The 15,494-nt window shown below is 23.4% G+C and overlaps 1 protein-coding gene across 1 annotated transcript in view; it reads left to right on the top strand.

Annotated features, from left to right (window-relative positions):
• Positions 1 to 15,494, top strand: part of LOC117178123 (replication factor C subunit 1) — a 46,434-nt gene that overhangs the window by 8,193 nt on the left and 22,747 nt on the right. Inside the window, exons 4-7 of the mRNA XM_033369378.1 lie at positions 1,379 to 1,529; positions 1,609 to 2,856; positions 8,723 to 8,958; positions 14,457 to 14,794. Coding sequence (XP_033225269.1) covers positions 1,379 to 1,529; positions 1,609 to 2,856; positions 8,723 to 8,958; positions 14,457 to 14,794 — 1,973 coding nt within the window. The remainder of the gene's footprint in view (positions 1 to 1,378; positions 1,530 to 1,608; positions 2,857 to 8,722; positions 8,959 to 14,456; positions 14,795 to 15,494) is intronic.

The raw sequence follows: 15,494 nt of genomic DNA, 5'->3' as shown, positions 1-15,494 counted from the left end.
CTGAAAATTCGTTTGATTGTATTCTTGATTGAAAAATAAACTGTTTGAAAGTTGAACTATTTTGTTAAAAATTCTGTTTCACTAGTACAATTTTTTTAAATTTGAATTGAATATTTATCTTTTGGCTGCGAGATTACCTATTTGTTAACAACTTCTTTTTTTTAGTTGAAGATTCAACATTTTAGTCAATAATTAATGTCTTTGGTGGAAAATTTAGTTATTTCGTTGAAAATTATTTTTTTTGTTTGTTTTTTTTTTGAAAATTTAACTTTTTTGTAGTTTAAACAAAATTTAATTCAACAATTTCGTTGCAAATTAACTTTTTTCCCAAAATTGATATTTTGAGGTTGAAAACTCAACTGCTTTGACGAAAATTAATTTCTTTGGTTGAAAATTTACTCATTTTGTTGAAAAAATTTTTTTTCTGTTGAAATGTAGCTTTCTTGTAAATTTAAAAAATATTTTAATTCAAAAATTTTGTTGGGAATTACCCTTTTGTGAAAATTCATATTTGCAGGTAGAAAGCTCAACTGTTTGGTAGAAAATTCGTGTTTTTTATTTAAAATTTAACTGTTTGACTGTGTTTAAAGTTGTGATGTTTCGTCTTTATGAGATTTTCTGCGATTGAAAATTATTCAATTTATCGACATCGCCTATTTCAAAGATATTTTCAGTTTCCTTATTATTTAAAGGAATCTAATGATTCTTCTCTGTCTATTCCTGATCTAACAAAATTAAATATTTTTAAACATAAACATTAAACAGACTGCAAGTTGAACGATTTTCTTGAAAATTCCTTTTCTTTGTTTGAACATATTTTGATTTAAATTGATAATTCATCTTTTCTTTTGGAAGTTTAACTATTTAGTTTAAAGTTAATTTTTGTTTTCACTGAAGCTGCATCATTTTAGTCAAAAATTAATTTCTTTATTTGAAAATTTAGTTTTTTGTTTCTAAATTTTAAATTCAACAATTTTGTTGGGAATTAACTTTTTTGTTAAAATTCATATTTTCAGGTTTAAAACTCAACTGTTTTGTAGAAAATTCGTATTTTTTATTTAAAGTTCAACTGCTTGATGAAAAGTTGAACTATTTAATTGAAACTTCCTTTTCTTTAATAAAAAGTTAGTTTTTTAAAATGAAAATTCGTTGAAAATTCATCTTTAGAAAATAAATTTAGTAACATTTATTTTGCATCAACATTATGGATTTAGTAGATCTAATATTGTTTCTTTACCTGCAATAAAAATGTATAAAAATCACGTAATAATAAAATCTAGTCAGGAAAAATCATGGAATTAATAAATTGTGATTTCGTAGCAACCTTCTCACAGTTTTTTATATTCTATATCATCTAGTTAATTTACAATTCTTCCAGGAAATTGGTTTTCACGATGATGATCTCGATTCCAGTCTCGTAGAATTAGACGAAGAGGAAATCGTGAAAAGTTTAGCTGCTGCCGAAGCAAAGAAACTTGCCGAAACAAAATCCAGCAATGGAGACCCAGAAAAACCCGAAGAAACTAATGGTCTAAATTTTTATTTCACAAAATTCCTTCAAACCCTCCTCTTTTCAAAATTTTACTTAAATCAATTAATAATCCACAGATTCTAAAGTTGAAGAAAAGGAAAAAGAAACTCCCACAGTATCCACAGTTTCTGAGAAAATAGAAAAGCAAGAAGTGAAAAAAGAGCCGAAAAAATCCACAGATTCATCGCCAGAGAAGTCAAAACTGAAAGAGGAAAATTCCCTCGGTCCAAAAACCTCAGGTGTGAAACGAAAATCAAATAATAAGCACAGCAAGTTAGAGATCGACGTTAATGAGAAAGGCAGCAAGAAGGCAAAACTCAACGAATCAGCCGACATGTTCGAAGAAATCATCGAAAAAAAGAAGCAGAGTGCCGCTCTCTATCAACAATTTTTACAGAGAGGTGGAGCCAGGAATCCGGGTTCGAAAGAAATTCCCGTGGGCGCTGACTTTTGTCTAGCCGGTCTCAGTTTCTTAGTAACCGGCGTCCTGGATTCTCTAGAAAGGGACGAGGCTGAAGAATTGATCAAGAAATATGGCGGACGAATGCTCCATTCAATTTCAAGAAAAACGGATTACGTGATTCTTGGCGATCAGCCCGGACCCGCCAAAGTCGCCAAGGCGGAAAGCATGAAAATTCCGACAATTTCTGAAGACGATTTATTAAATATGATTCGCACAAGATCCGCGGGAAAAAGTAGTAGTGTCAAACAATCTCAGACGAAACATAAAGTAACCGTGAGACCAAAATCGCCCGATCCGGAACCGATTCATCCAATTTCTCCTAAGAAAGTTCACCGGTCTCCAGAAAAGAATGCAGTTTTGGAAGAGGATTTGAAGAAATCGGCGGAGAAATCTGAAAAGGAAAAGGACGAAGGAAGTTCGTTGAAGGAAGAGGAATCGAAATCTGAAGAAAGTGCTTCGATTCCGAATGGATTTTCGGCCTCTCTCCCGGAAATACGAACGGATGCTCTGGTGGAAAAATACAGGCCGCAAACAATGAAACAGTTGATTGGTCAGCAGGGGGAGAAAAGTAATGCGAAGAAACTTTATAATTGGCTAAGTAATTGGCACAAGAATCGGGGTCGAAATATGAAACACTCGAAGCCAACTCCCTGGAAGAAGGATGATGATGGGGCTTTTTTCAAAGCTGTTTTACTTTCGGGTCCTCCGGGAATTGGGAAAACGACGTCGGTTTATGTGGTGGCTAAGGAACTCGGGTTTGATTTGCTGGAATTCAATGCTTCGGATACGAGGAGCAAGAGGCTTTTGAAGGATGAAGTTGCGGGATTGCTGTCGAATACAACAGTAAAGGGTTATTTTACGAGTGAGTTACAAGTGTTCTTTATTTCTTTTGAGAATTTAGTGAGTATTTATGAGCATTTTGAAATATAATATTTGAATTTTCAAGTAAAAAATTATTTTCAACCAAAGAAACTCATTTTCAACTGAAATAATGGAATATTCAATTGAATTAGTTAAATTTTCAGTTAAAAAATCAATTTTTTACAAAAAAGAAAGAAGAGGTTTCAATTAAAATGATAAATTTTCAACGAAATATTTAATAGTTGAAATTTTAACGAAAACATATTTCACTTTTCAGTTTAATAGTTGATATATCAATCAAAAAAATATTTTTATTTCAAGTAAAGAACAGTTGAATTCAACAAAAAGATTATTTTTTAACAAAATAGTCATATTTTCACTTTTTAAATTCACTTTGAATTTTGTTAAATCTACAAGATAGTTTCAACCAATAAAGATTTCAACGAAAGATTTGCAACCAAAGATTGTCAACCAAAAATTTAATATTTAGATTTTCAGTTAAAAAAATGATTTTCAACCAAAGATACTCATTTTATACTAAAATAATGGAATATTCAACTGGATTAGTTAAATTCTCAGTTCAAAAATCAATTTTTTACAACAAAAAAGAAGAGTTTTGAATTAAAATGATGAATTTCCAACAAAAACTTTAATAGTTGATATATCCACCGATAAATATTTTTATTTTAAATAAAAGACAGTTGAATTTAAAAAAAAAGATGAATTTTTAACAAAATAGCTACATTTTTACGTTTTAAATTCATTTTTAATTTTTAAAAATCCACAAGGTAGTTAAATTTTCTAAAAAAAAAAATATCAACAAAATATATAAATTTTCAACCAATGAGATCAATTTTAAAACAAAAATGTAATTTTTCAGTTAAAACATGATTGTTAACAAACGAAATTAATTTTCAATTAAAATAATAGAATATTCAACTGGACTAGTTGAATATTCAGTTAAAAAATCAATTTTTACAACAAAAAAAAAGATTTTTGAATTAAAATGATGAATTTGCAACTAAAAATATAATAGTTCATATATAAACCAAAAAAAAGTTATTTTAAATAAAAACTAATTGAATTCAACAAAAAAGATGATTTTTTAACAAAATAGTGAAATTTTCACTTTTTAAATTCATTAAAAAAAATTTTAATCTACAAGATAATTAAACTTCCTACCAAAAAAGACGAAATTTCAACAAAATACAAAAACTTTCAACCAATAAAGATTTCAACGAAATATTTACAACCAAAAATTGTCAATAAAAAAATTAATATTTAGATTTTCAGTTGAAAAAATGATTTTCAACCAAAGAAACTCTCTTTTACTAAAGTAATGGAATATTCAACTGGATTAGTTAAATTCTCAGTTAAAAAATCAATTTTTTACAACAAAAAAAAGAAGATTTTTGAATTAAAGTGATGAATTTTCAACGAAAACTTTAACAGTTGATATATCCACTGATAAATATTTTTATTTAAAATAAAAGACAGTTGAATTTAAAAAAAAAGATGAATTTTTAACAAAATAACTACATTTTCACTTTTTAAATTCATTTTTAACTTTAAAAAATTCACAAGATAGTTAAATTTTCTACAAACAAAAACAAACAAATATCAACAAAATATATAAATTTTCAACCAATAAGATCAATTTTAAACCAAAAATGTAATTTTTAAGTTAAAACATGATTGTTAACAAACGAAATTAATTTTAAACTAAAATAATAGAATATTCAACTGGACTAATTGAATATTCAGTTTAAAAAATCAATTTTTTGCAATAAAATAAGTCGAATTCAACAAAAATATGGTTTTTTGACAAAATTGTTACATTTTCACTTTTTAAATTCATTTTTAATAAAAAAAACTACAAAATGGTTAAATTTTCTACGAAAAGAGACAAAATTTCAACAAAATATAAAAATTTTCTACCAATAAAGATCAAATTACCAAAAATACCAATTTACCAAATAATCACAAATTCAATCTTTAAATTTTCAGTTAAAAAATCATTTTAAACCAAAGAAATCAATCTTCGACTAAAGTAATGAAACGATCAACTGGACTAGTTAAATTTTCAATTCAAAAATCAATTTTTTACAGCAAAAAAAAAACATTTTTCAATTAAAATGATGAATTTTCAACGAAAAATTTAATATTTGATATTTCGACTAAAAATATTTTTATTTTAAATAAAAAACAGTTGAATTTAACAAAAAGATAAATTTTTAACAAAATAGTTACATTTTCACTTTTCAAATTCATTTTTAATTTAAAAAAATCTACAATATTTAATTTTTCAGTTAAAAAATGATTTTTAACCAACGAAATTAATTTTGAACTAAAATAATGGAATGTTCAACTCGACTAGTTAAATTTTTAATTCAAAAATAAATTTTTTACAAAAAAAAATATATTTTTCAATTAAAATGATGAATTTTCAAAAAAGATCAATTAATTAACCAAAAATTTAATATTGAAATTGTTAGTTAAAGACTCATTTTCAACCCAAAAAATTAATTTTTAATTAAAATAATGGAATATTCAACTGGTCTAGTTAAATATTTAGTTAAAAAATCTATCTTTTACAACAAAAAAAGAGTTTTCATTTAAAATTATGAATTTTCAACGAGAAATTCAATATTTGATATTTCAACCAAAAAATATTTTTATTTGTAATAAAAAACAGTCGAATTCAACAAAAAGATGATTTTTTAACAAAATTGTTACATTTTCACTCTTTGAATTCATTAAAATTTTAATTTTAATTCAGTTCAGTTAAATGATGATTTTGAACTAAAGTAATTAATCTTCAACTAAAATAATGGAATATTCAACTTGACAGTTGAATTCAACAAAAATACTAAAAATGACAAAATCTCAACAAAATACATACATTTTTAATTAATAAAGATCAATTTACCAAAAATACTAATTTACCAAATAACCCAAAATTTAATATTTAAATTTTTAGTTAAAAACTCATTTTTTACCAACGAAATTGTCAACTAAAATAATGGAATATTCAACTGGACTATTTAAATTGTCAGTTAAAAAGTCAGTTTTTTGCAACAAAAAAAGAAAATTTTTTAATGAAAATGATGATTTTTCAACGAGAAATTTAATATTTGACATTTCAACCAAAAAATATTTTTATTGTAAATAAAAAAACAGTTGAATTTAAAAATATATATAAATTTTAAAAAATAGTTACATCTTCAACCAAAGAGATTAGTTTTTAACTAAAATGATAAATTTGTAAGAAATTAGTTCAGCTTTCAACCAAGTAGTTAATTTTGAACAAAAAAATCTATTTCCAAAAAAAAGGAATATATGAATTTTCACTTTAAACCAAGAACAAACGAATTTCCAACAAAATAGCTCAAATTCCCACTAAAGAAATCAGTTTTCTACCCAAAAAATCGTTTTTGTCTCCAAAACAAATAAATTTTCAAATAAAACAGACGAATTTTCAATAAAAAATGGAACAGTTGCTTTTTCACTTTTTAAATTCATTTTTAAAAAAATCTACAAGATAGTTAAATTTACAAACAAGAAACATGAATTTTTAAGGCAAAAGGATGATTGTCTACAAATTAATTGAATTTTCATCAGAAGAAATTTTTAGTCCTGAAATAAAAATAATTAAAAACAAATTGTATAAAACAGTTGAATTTTCATCTTTTCAATTAATCTTTTTTGTTTGAAATTCATATTTTATGTAGAAGATTCAAATGTTTCGTATAAATTTAATCTTGTTGACTTAAAAATTGAACTATTTAATTAAAAATGATTTTTTTAATGAAAAATCATATTTCCGAGTAGAAAATTGAACTATTTGGTTCTCACTCAACTTTTTTGATAAAAAATCATATTTATGGGTAGTAAATTAAACTGTCTTGTAGAAAATTCTATTTTTTGACTTAATTTTTCAACTGTTCGGTAAAAATTTCAACTATTTGATTAAAAGGTCAACTTTTTGTTTAAAAATTCAACTTTTTGTCTAAATATTAATTTGAATTTGGCTGAAAACTCATGTATTTTGTTGAAAATTTGTCGTTTTTTATTCAATTTAACTATTTTTTAATTAAAATTAAATTCTTGTTTTTAATGCCATCTATTTCAATAAAAATTCATTTCTTTTGATTGAAGATTTAAATATTTGTTGACATTTAACAAGGTAATTGAACTATTGCGGTAGAAAATTCAACTATTTTATTGAAAATTAATATTTTTGATTAAAACTCCTATTTTTAGGTAGAAAATTCAACTGTTTTATAGAAAATTCGTCTTTTTTGGCTCATGATTTCTACAAATTGGTAGAAAATTCAATTTTTTATTTGAAAAATAAACTGTTTTAGTTGAGGATTCAACTATTTTGTGGAAAATTCTCTTTTTTCTATTGTTGAAGATTTAACCATTTCACCATTTTGATGAAGATTCCGTGTATTTGTTTGAAAATTCGTGTATTTTGTCGTATTTTATTCAATTGTACTGTTTTTTAATTAAAATTAAAATCTTTTTTTTTAATGCCAACTATTTCAATAAAATTTAATTTCTTTTGATTGAAGATATTAATATTTTTTTGAAGCGGTTTTATAGAAAATTAGTCTTGATGACTTTTAAAATTTAACAATACAACTATTACGGTAGAAAATTCAACTATTTTATTGAAAATTAATTTTTTTTGATAAAAGTCATATTTTTTGTAAAAAATTCAACTGTTTTATACATAATTCGTTTCTTTTTTTACTTGGGATTTCTACAAATTGGTAGAAAATTTAATTTTTAATTAAAATAATAAACTGTTTTGGTTAAGGATTCAACTATTTTGTGAAATATTCTTTTTTTCATCATTGAAGGTTTAACGATTTCGCCATTTTGATGAAGATTCCTTTTATTTGTTTGAAAATTCTTGTATTTTGTCGAAAATTTGTCGTATTTTATTCAATTGTACTGTTTTTTAAATTTAAATTTAAATTTTTTTTTAACGCCAACTATTTCAATAAAAATTTATTTCTTTTGATTTAAGATTTAAATCTTTTTTTGAAGCGGTTTTGTAGAAAATTAATCTTGATGACTTTAAAAATTTAACAATACAACTATTACTTGTCGTTGAACATTGAACAATTTCGAAATTTTTATGAAGATTCCTTTTATTTGTTTGAAAATTCTTGTAGTTTGTCGAAAATTTGTCGTTTTTTATTCTATTGAACCGTTTTTCAATTAAAATTAAAATCTTTTTTTTTAATACCAATTATTTCAATAAAAATTAATTTCTTTTGATTAAAAAATTAAATATTTTGTTGAAGCGGTTTTGTAGAGAATTAGTATTGTTAACTTTGGATATTTAAAAAGGCAATAGAACTATTAGGGTAGAAAATTCAACTATTTAATTGAAAATTAATATTTTTAATAAAAAGTCATATTTTTAGGTAGAAAATTCAACTGTTCGATAGAAAATTCGTCCTTTTGGCTTAGGATTTCTACAAATTGGTAGAAAACTTAATTTTTTATTTTAAAAATAAACTGTTTGGTTGAGAATTCAACTATATTTGATCATTTCGTTGAAAATTCAACCATTTGCTTAAAAATCAACTATTTTATTGAAAAAAAAACTTTTTCATTTCTCTTTTTGGCTTAAAATTCATCGTCGTTGGTTGAAACTGAACTTTTCTGTTTGGATATTAAATATATTTCGACTGAAAATAATAAGAATTTAAAGCGTTTCATATTGAATTTAATATGGTACCTACAATAATTTTCTCTCCAAGAATTTATCTCCCTATTTTCGTGCAAAAATTAATATAATTTATAATTTTAATTATTTTTTTTTAAATTTATTTATTTGGTGTCTGCAGATGAGGGTGAGAAATCAGAAAAACCTGCTAAGAAACACGTTTTGATGATGGATGAAGTGGATGGAATGGCCGGAAATGAAGATCGTGGAGGTCTGCAAGAATTGATTGGTTTAATAAAAACCACAGACATACCGATTATTTGCGTCTGCAATGATCGAAATAATCCTAAGATGAGAACTTTGTCCAATTATACTTTCGATCTTAAATTCCCAAAGCCTAGAATAGAACAAATTAAGGTGAATATATTTTATTTATTTATTTTCATATTAAATTAAATCATAGAAATAATCAAAAGTCAAGAAATACCTGGAAATAATGGAAAAGTCAGGGAAAGATTAGGGATTTTTTTTTGGTGAAGGAAAGTTATGAATTTTGAGAGGAAAAAAACCCGGTAATATGGATTATTATTAATTTTTATTCATAATTAATATTCTTGTATTCTTTATAAATATTTCAGTATTTTTAAAAATATTACTATTTTTAAAGTAAGATATTATAAGGTATTTTAAAAGGTTCCAAAGGATTTTTAATATGTTTCAATCATTTGCATTTTAAATTGAATTTTCAATTTTTATGTGAAGATGTTGAATTTCGATGTATAAATAACAATTTGACAATTAAAAATTTAAAATGACTTGAAATAAAAATTTCAATTTTTAATGTTTCCACATTAAAATTGCTTAAAATGATATAATTTTGAACAATCATCAATTTTTTTATTGATTCCTAAGCGTTTGAGTTCCGGAATTTTATTAACAATGATTTTTTATTCATAAAAGTACCTTTATATTACTGTATTTAACTATTTTGAAAAAATTCGTTCTTTTTAAAAAAATTTTTTTAACTGACAATTTAACTATTATATTTTTGGTTCAAAATTGATCGTTTTTAGTTGAAAATTCTAGTATCTGGTTCAAAATGCATGCCTTTTGATGAAAATTCATTATATTTTTTGTAGAAAATTAATCTTTTTGTTGAAAATTCATCTTTATGATTAAAAATTCAAACATTTTTTTTGCAATTTTTTCTCTCTCTTGACTGAAATAATCTTTTTTAGTAGAAAAAAATTCAACTTATGTTAAAAAGTCATCTTTTTTGGTGGATTATCAACAACATATTTTATTCAGGTATGATATTTTTAGAAAGAAAAAAATTAATAACCTAGTTTATTGTTAAAGTCTTTTTTTAAAAATTTATTTTTTTGTTTGAAGATTTATTCATCTTTAGTTTAAAAATGAATTATTCTGTTCTCAAATTTGCTTTTTCTTTTAATGGAAAATATTATTCATTTTTTGTATTGAAAATTTAACTATTTTGTTGATTTTTTTTCTGTTGAAAATTAATTTTTTTGGAAACTATTTTGTTGAAAATTCTTTTTTTCTGCTTTAAAATTCATTTTTTTTCAGTCGAAAATCTAATTATTCCACTTGAATATTCCATCATTTTAGCTAAAAATGTATTTCTTTGGTTGAACATTAATTATTTAAACTAAAAATGTATCTATTCAATTTAAGTTTGACAGTCTATCTGTTTAACTAAAAAAAATGTATTTTGTGGAAAATACTTATTTTTTAGTAGAAATTAATCTTTTTAATTCAAAAATTATCTTTTTGGTTAAAAATTCATCTTTTTTATTTAAATTTCGTATATTTCCGTTGAAGACTCATAATTTTAGTTGAAAATTGATCAGTTTGATTGAAAAATAATATTTTTGACTGACAATTTAACTATTCCATTTTTGGCTGAAAATTGATCTTTTTTAGTTTAAAAATTCGCGTTTAAAAATTTTTCTTAGTTGAAAATTTAAGTACTCAATTTAAATATTTATAGATTTATCTGAAAGTTCATATTTTTGATTAAAAAAAAATACTTGGTTTAAAGCTGAATTTAACTATTGGATTAAAAACTTATATTTTAAAGTCAAAATTCAACAATATCATTGGAAATCCATGTAATCTCGTTGAAAAATTGTATTTTTGGTAGAAAATCAATCTTTTTGTTTGAAAATTAATCTTCGTGTCTGAAGATTCATCTTTTTGGTTGAAAATTCGAGTATTCCAGTTAAATATTCATAATTTTAGTTGAAAAATCATATTTTTGGTTGAAAATAAATCTATTTTGTTAAGAGTTAAAGTCTTATGTTAAAAATTTTTCTTTTCAGTTTAGAATTCATCTATGATAGTTAAAGAATTATAATTTTAGTTTAAAATTCATAATTTTGCATGAAAATGTAACTATTTTTTTGAAAATTACTTGTTTTTTTTTTGGTTGAAATTATTATTTTTAGCTGAATGTTTAACTTATTCCAATTCAATATTCCACCATTTAAGTTAAAAATGCATCTCTTTACTTAAATATTATTTTTTTAAACTGAAAATTTAACTATTCAATTTTTGGTTGAAAATGTTTCGTTTTTAGATGAAAAATTCATATAATTTGTTGAAAAATCGTCCTTTTTTTGTAGAAATTAATCTTATTGCTTGAAAATTGTACTACTCTATTTAAAAATTCATCATTTTAGTAAAAAATTTATCTTTTTTAGTTCTAACTTGTCTTTTTTAGTTGAAAATTATCTATTTGCTGAAATTTCATTTAATTTTTGGAAAAATCTTTTTTTTTTGTGTGTAGAAAATGAATCTTTTTAATTGAAAATAAAAATGCTTGGTTGAAAATTAAACTCTTCTGATAAAAATTCATCTCTTTGGTAAAAATAGTTTTTTTTTGTGTGGAAAATAAATCTTTTTAACTAAAAACTTAACTTTATTCCATTTTCAGTTGAAAATAGATCCTTTTTTATTAATAATTCAACGTTTTTGTTGAAATTTGACCCTTTTCAGTTACAAATTCAACTATTTGGTTGAAAACGTGTCCTTTTCAGTTGAAAATTTAACTAATTCGTTGAAACTCGACGTATTTTCTTGAAAAATCTTTTTTATAGAAAATTAATCATTTGATTTGAAAAATAATCTTCTTGTTTAAAAACTCATCTTTTTGGTGGAAAATTCAAGCATTCCAGCTAAATATTCATAATTTTAGTTGAAAACTTATCACATTGATTAAAAAATGGTTTATTTTTTGTTGAAAACCAATTTTTTTAACTGAAAATTTAACTTTTACATTTTGGGTTAAAAACTTTTTTTTCAAAATTAAACTGTTTGGCTGAAAATTGATCTTTTTAAGATGAAAGTTCAAATATTTCGTTGAAAAATTTACTCTTTGAATTAGAAATTTAACTATATAATTGACAATTCAAATAATTTGTTGAAAAATTGTCTTTTTTTGTTAAAAAATGAATCTTTTTGTTTAAAAATTCATCTTTTTGTTTCAAAATTCACTATTCAATTTTCGTTTGACAATTTATCTGCTCTAATTTCAAATTCGCCGGTTCTGGTAGAAATCAAGCTTCTTGATTTGAAATTCAACTATTCTATTTTAAGGTTCATCATTTCAGTTGAAAATTTATCAATCTCGTTAAAAATTTAATTAAATCATGAAATATTCATATAATTTTTTGAAAATTTTTATTTTTGGGTAGAACATGGATCAATTTTTTTATTTGAAAAATTATCTTCTTGTTTAAAAATTTATCTTTTTGATTGAAAGTTCAAGAATTCCAATTAAATATTCATAATTTTAGTCGAAATTTCATCACTTTGGTTGAAAATTGTTTGTTTTTTTGTTGTTGTAAAAAATACATTTTTTAACTGAAAATTTAGCTTTTCCATTTTGGCTTGAAAATTTGTTGCTGTTGTTTTTCTTCAAAATTAAACTGTTTGGTTGAAAATAGATATTTTTTAGTTGAAACTTCAACTATTTGGTTGAAAACTGTACTTTTTTAGGTGATAATTTATCTTTTTCGTTGGAAATTCACCTTTTTATTTTAAAATTCAAGTATTCCAATCTAATATTTATAATTTTAGCTAAAAATTTATCAGCTTTGTTGAAAATTAATTTCTTAACTATTATTTTTTTTCTTGTTGTAATTTTATATTTTTTAATTAGAAATTCAACAATTTGGTTGAAAACGTTTCGTTTTAAGTTGAAAATTGAACTATTTCGTTGAAAATTTATATATTTTCTTGAAAAATCTTCTTTTTGGTAGAAAATCAATCGTTTTGTTTGAAAAATAATCTTCTTGTTTAAAAATTTATCTTTTTGTTTGAAAATTGTTTTTTTGTTGTGAAAAATAAATTTTTTAAACTGATAATTTAGCTTTTCTATTTTGGGTTGAAAACTTTTTTTTGTTAAAAATTAAACTCTTTTATTGAAAATTGATATTTTTTAGTTGCAAATTCAACTATTTGGTTCAAAAATTCTTTTTTTCTTGTTTTAAAATTCATCTTTTTGGTTGAAAATTCACTATTGAATTTTTGGTGGAGAATTTATCTGTTCTAATTGAAAATTAATATATTTTGCTGAAAAGTCGTCTTTTTTGGTATCAACCTCCTTGATTAAAAATTCATCCATTCCAGTTGAAGGTTCGTCATTGCAGTTGAAAATTTATCAGTCTCGTTAAAAATTAGATTTTTTTTAATTTAAAATTTAACTTTTTCATTTTTGGGTTACAGATTTTTCTTTTTTACTTGAAAATTCAAGTATTTGGTTAAAAACTTTACTTTTTTGGTTGAAAATTCAAGTTTTCCAGTCTAATATTTATAATTTTAGCTAAAAATTTATCAGTTTTCTTGAAAATTATAGTTTTTTAACTATTCTGTTTTTGTTTGAGATTTGATATTTTTTAATTAGAAATTCAACTATTTGGTTGAAAACATGTCCTTTTAGGTTGAAAATTTAACTATTTTGTTGAAAATTGATGTATTTTCTTTAAAAATCGTCTTTTTGGTAGAAAATCAATTTTTTAATTTGAAAAATAATCTTCTTGTTTAAAAATTTATCTTTTTGGTTGAAAAGTCAAGCATTCCAATTAAATACATTATTAGATTCATTTTTGTTGAAATGTCATTAATTATGTTTAAAAATTGTTTGTATTTTGTGAAAGATCAGTTTTTTAAATTGAAAATTTATCTTTTCTATTTACTTTTTCTTGTTTGAAAATTCACTATTGAAAATTGATCAGTCTCGTTAAAAATTATATATTTTTTCTTCATTGAAAATTTAACTCTTACATTTTTCGATTGAAGATTTATCTTTTATATATATTGAAAAATAAATTTTTTAACTGAAATTGTACCTATTCCGCTTTTGTCTGAAAACTGATATTTTTTGTTCAAAATCTGTTCCGTTAAAAATTGATCTTTTTTAGTCGAATATGTAACTGTTAAGGTGAGAATTCACGTATTTTGTTGAAAAATCGTTTTCTTGGTAGTAAATTAGTCTTTTTGATTGCAATTCAACTATTTGGTTAAGAATTCATCTATCTTATAGAAAATGCCAAATTCAAAATGACCAATTTGTTGGAATTTAGAGGCAAACTCAGAAAATGATTAAATTAATAAACGATGCTAATATTTTAAAAATATCTTGTAATATAATTTATCTAAGCTTTCTATATTAAATATATTAATTGAGTCCATAGAAACTCTGAAAAAATATTATTTAAAATAAACTCGTGAAAATCTTTAAATATTCCGAGTCGATTTTCCGAGGCATTGTCAGTGAATTTTTTTCCAGGATTTAAAAAAAAACCCTTGGTCAAGGAAATTTCAGGATATTTTGAAACAGAAATTTTGCAGACGTTCTGAATGTTCTAAGATTGTAAATTTTGTTCTTTTAGGGTGCAATGATGTCTCTGTGTTACAAAGAAAAGATCACAATAAAACCAGAGGACTTGATTCGATTGATAGAATCAACGAATCAGGATATTCGTCAAGTTATAAATCATTTGGCTTTGCTCGGGGCAAACATCGAATGTAAAAAGGAGACCGAGGGCAATAGACTCGTAAATAAGGACTTAAAATTGGGGCCTTGGGATGTTGCTCGGAAAGTTTTCTCTGCCGAGGAGCATAAGAAAATGAGCATACACGACAAAAGCGATTTATTTTTCCATGATTACAGCATAGCTTCGTTATTCGTGCAGGAAAATTATCTCTCTGTAGTTCCTGCTGGACCAAGGTACGCGTCTTTCCATTTTTTATTAATCTTTCAACTGATTTCAAGATATTTTTGAGAAATTTCAACGAATTCAAGGGATTTTTTTGAAGATTTCGCAAAAAAAAATGAGAAAATTCTACAGAATTTTGAAAGGTTTAAAAATAATAAAGAAAATTTTCTTAAAACTCCTAGGAAATTTTCAAATAATTTTTTTTATTTTGAAAAATTAGTTTTTTAAATCAATTATTATATGTTTATATATATTTTTTATTTTGCGGAATTCAGAAAAAATTCTAAGGGAAAATTTGAATCACTGTGAAAGATATGTAAATTTTTGAAAAAATTTATAAAGTAATTACAAATTTGAAAAGATTTCCAAAAATATCAATAACGAATCTTAGAAGATTACAAGGCAATTTTTTCATTTTGTAGGATTTTTGTAAAATTTAAGGAAAAACTTTAATCAATTTAATATATATTTACTAGGCTTAGAATTTGTAAAAAGATAAAGAAATAATTTTAATTTTTTATAGACTTCAAATATTTGTAACAAGTGTAGATTTTTTAAAAGATTTTGAAAACAAGTTTAAAAGATTCTTCAGAATTTTGAAAAGTTTAGATATAATCAACAAAATTGTCCTACAATTTCTAGGAAATTTTCAAATCATATTTTTTTTATCAAATGAATTTTTTAAATTATTTATCATATATTTCATTTTTA

The sequence above is a fragment of the Belonocnema kinseyi genome, chromosome 8 (genome assembly GCF_010883055.1).
Source record: "Belonocnema kinseyi isolate 2016_QV_RU_SX_M_011 chromosome 8, B_treatae_v1, whole genome shotgun sequence".
NCBI lineage: Eukaryota > Metazoa > Arthropoda > Insecta > Hymenoptera > Cynipidae > Belonocnema > Belonocnema kinseyi.
Note: the sequence above shows the minus strand (reverse complement) of the source record. Positions and strands in the feature narration are given on the sequence as shown.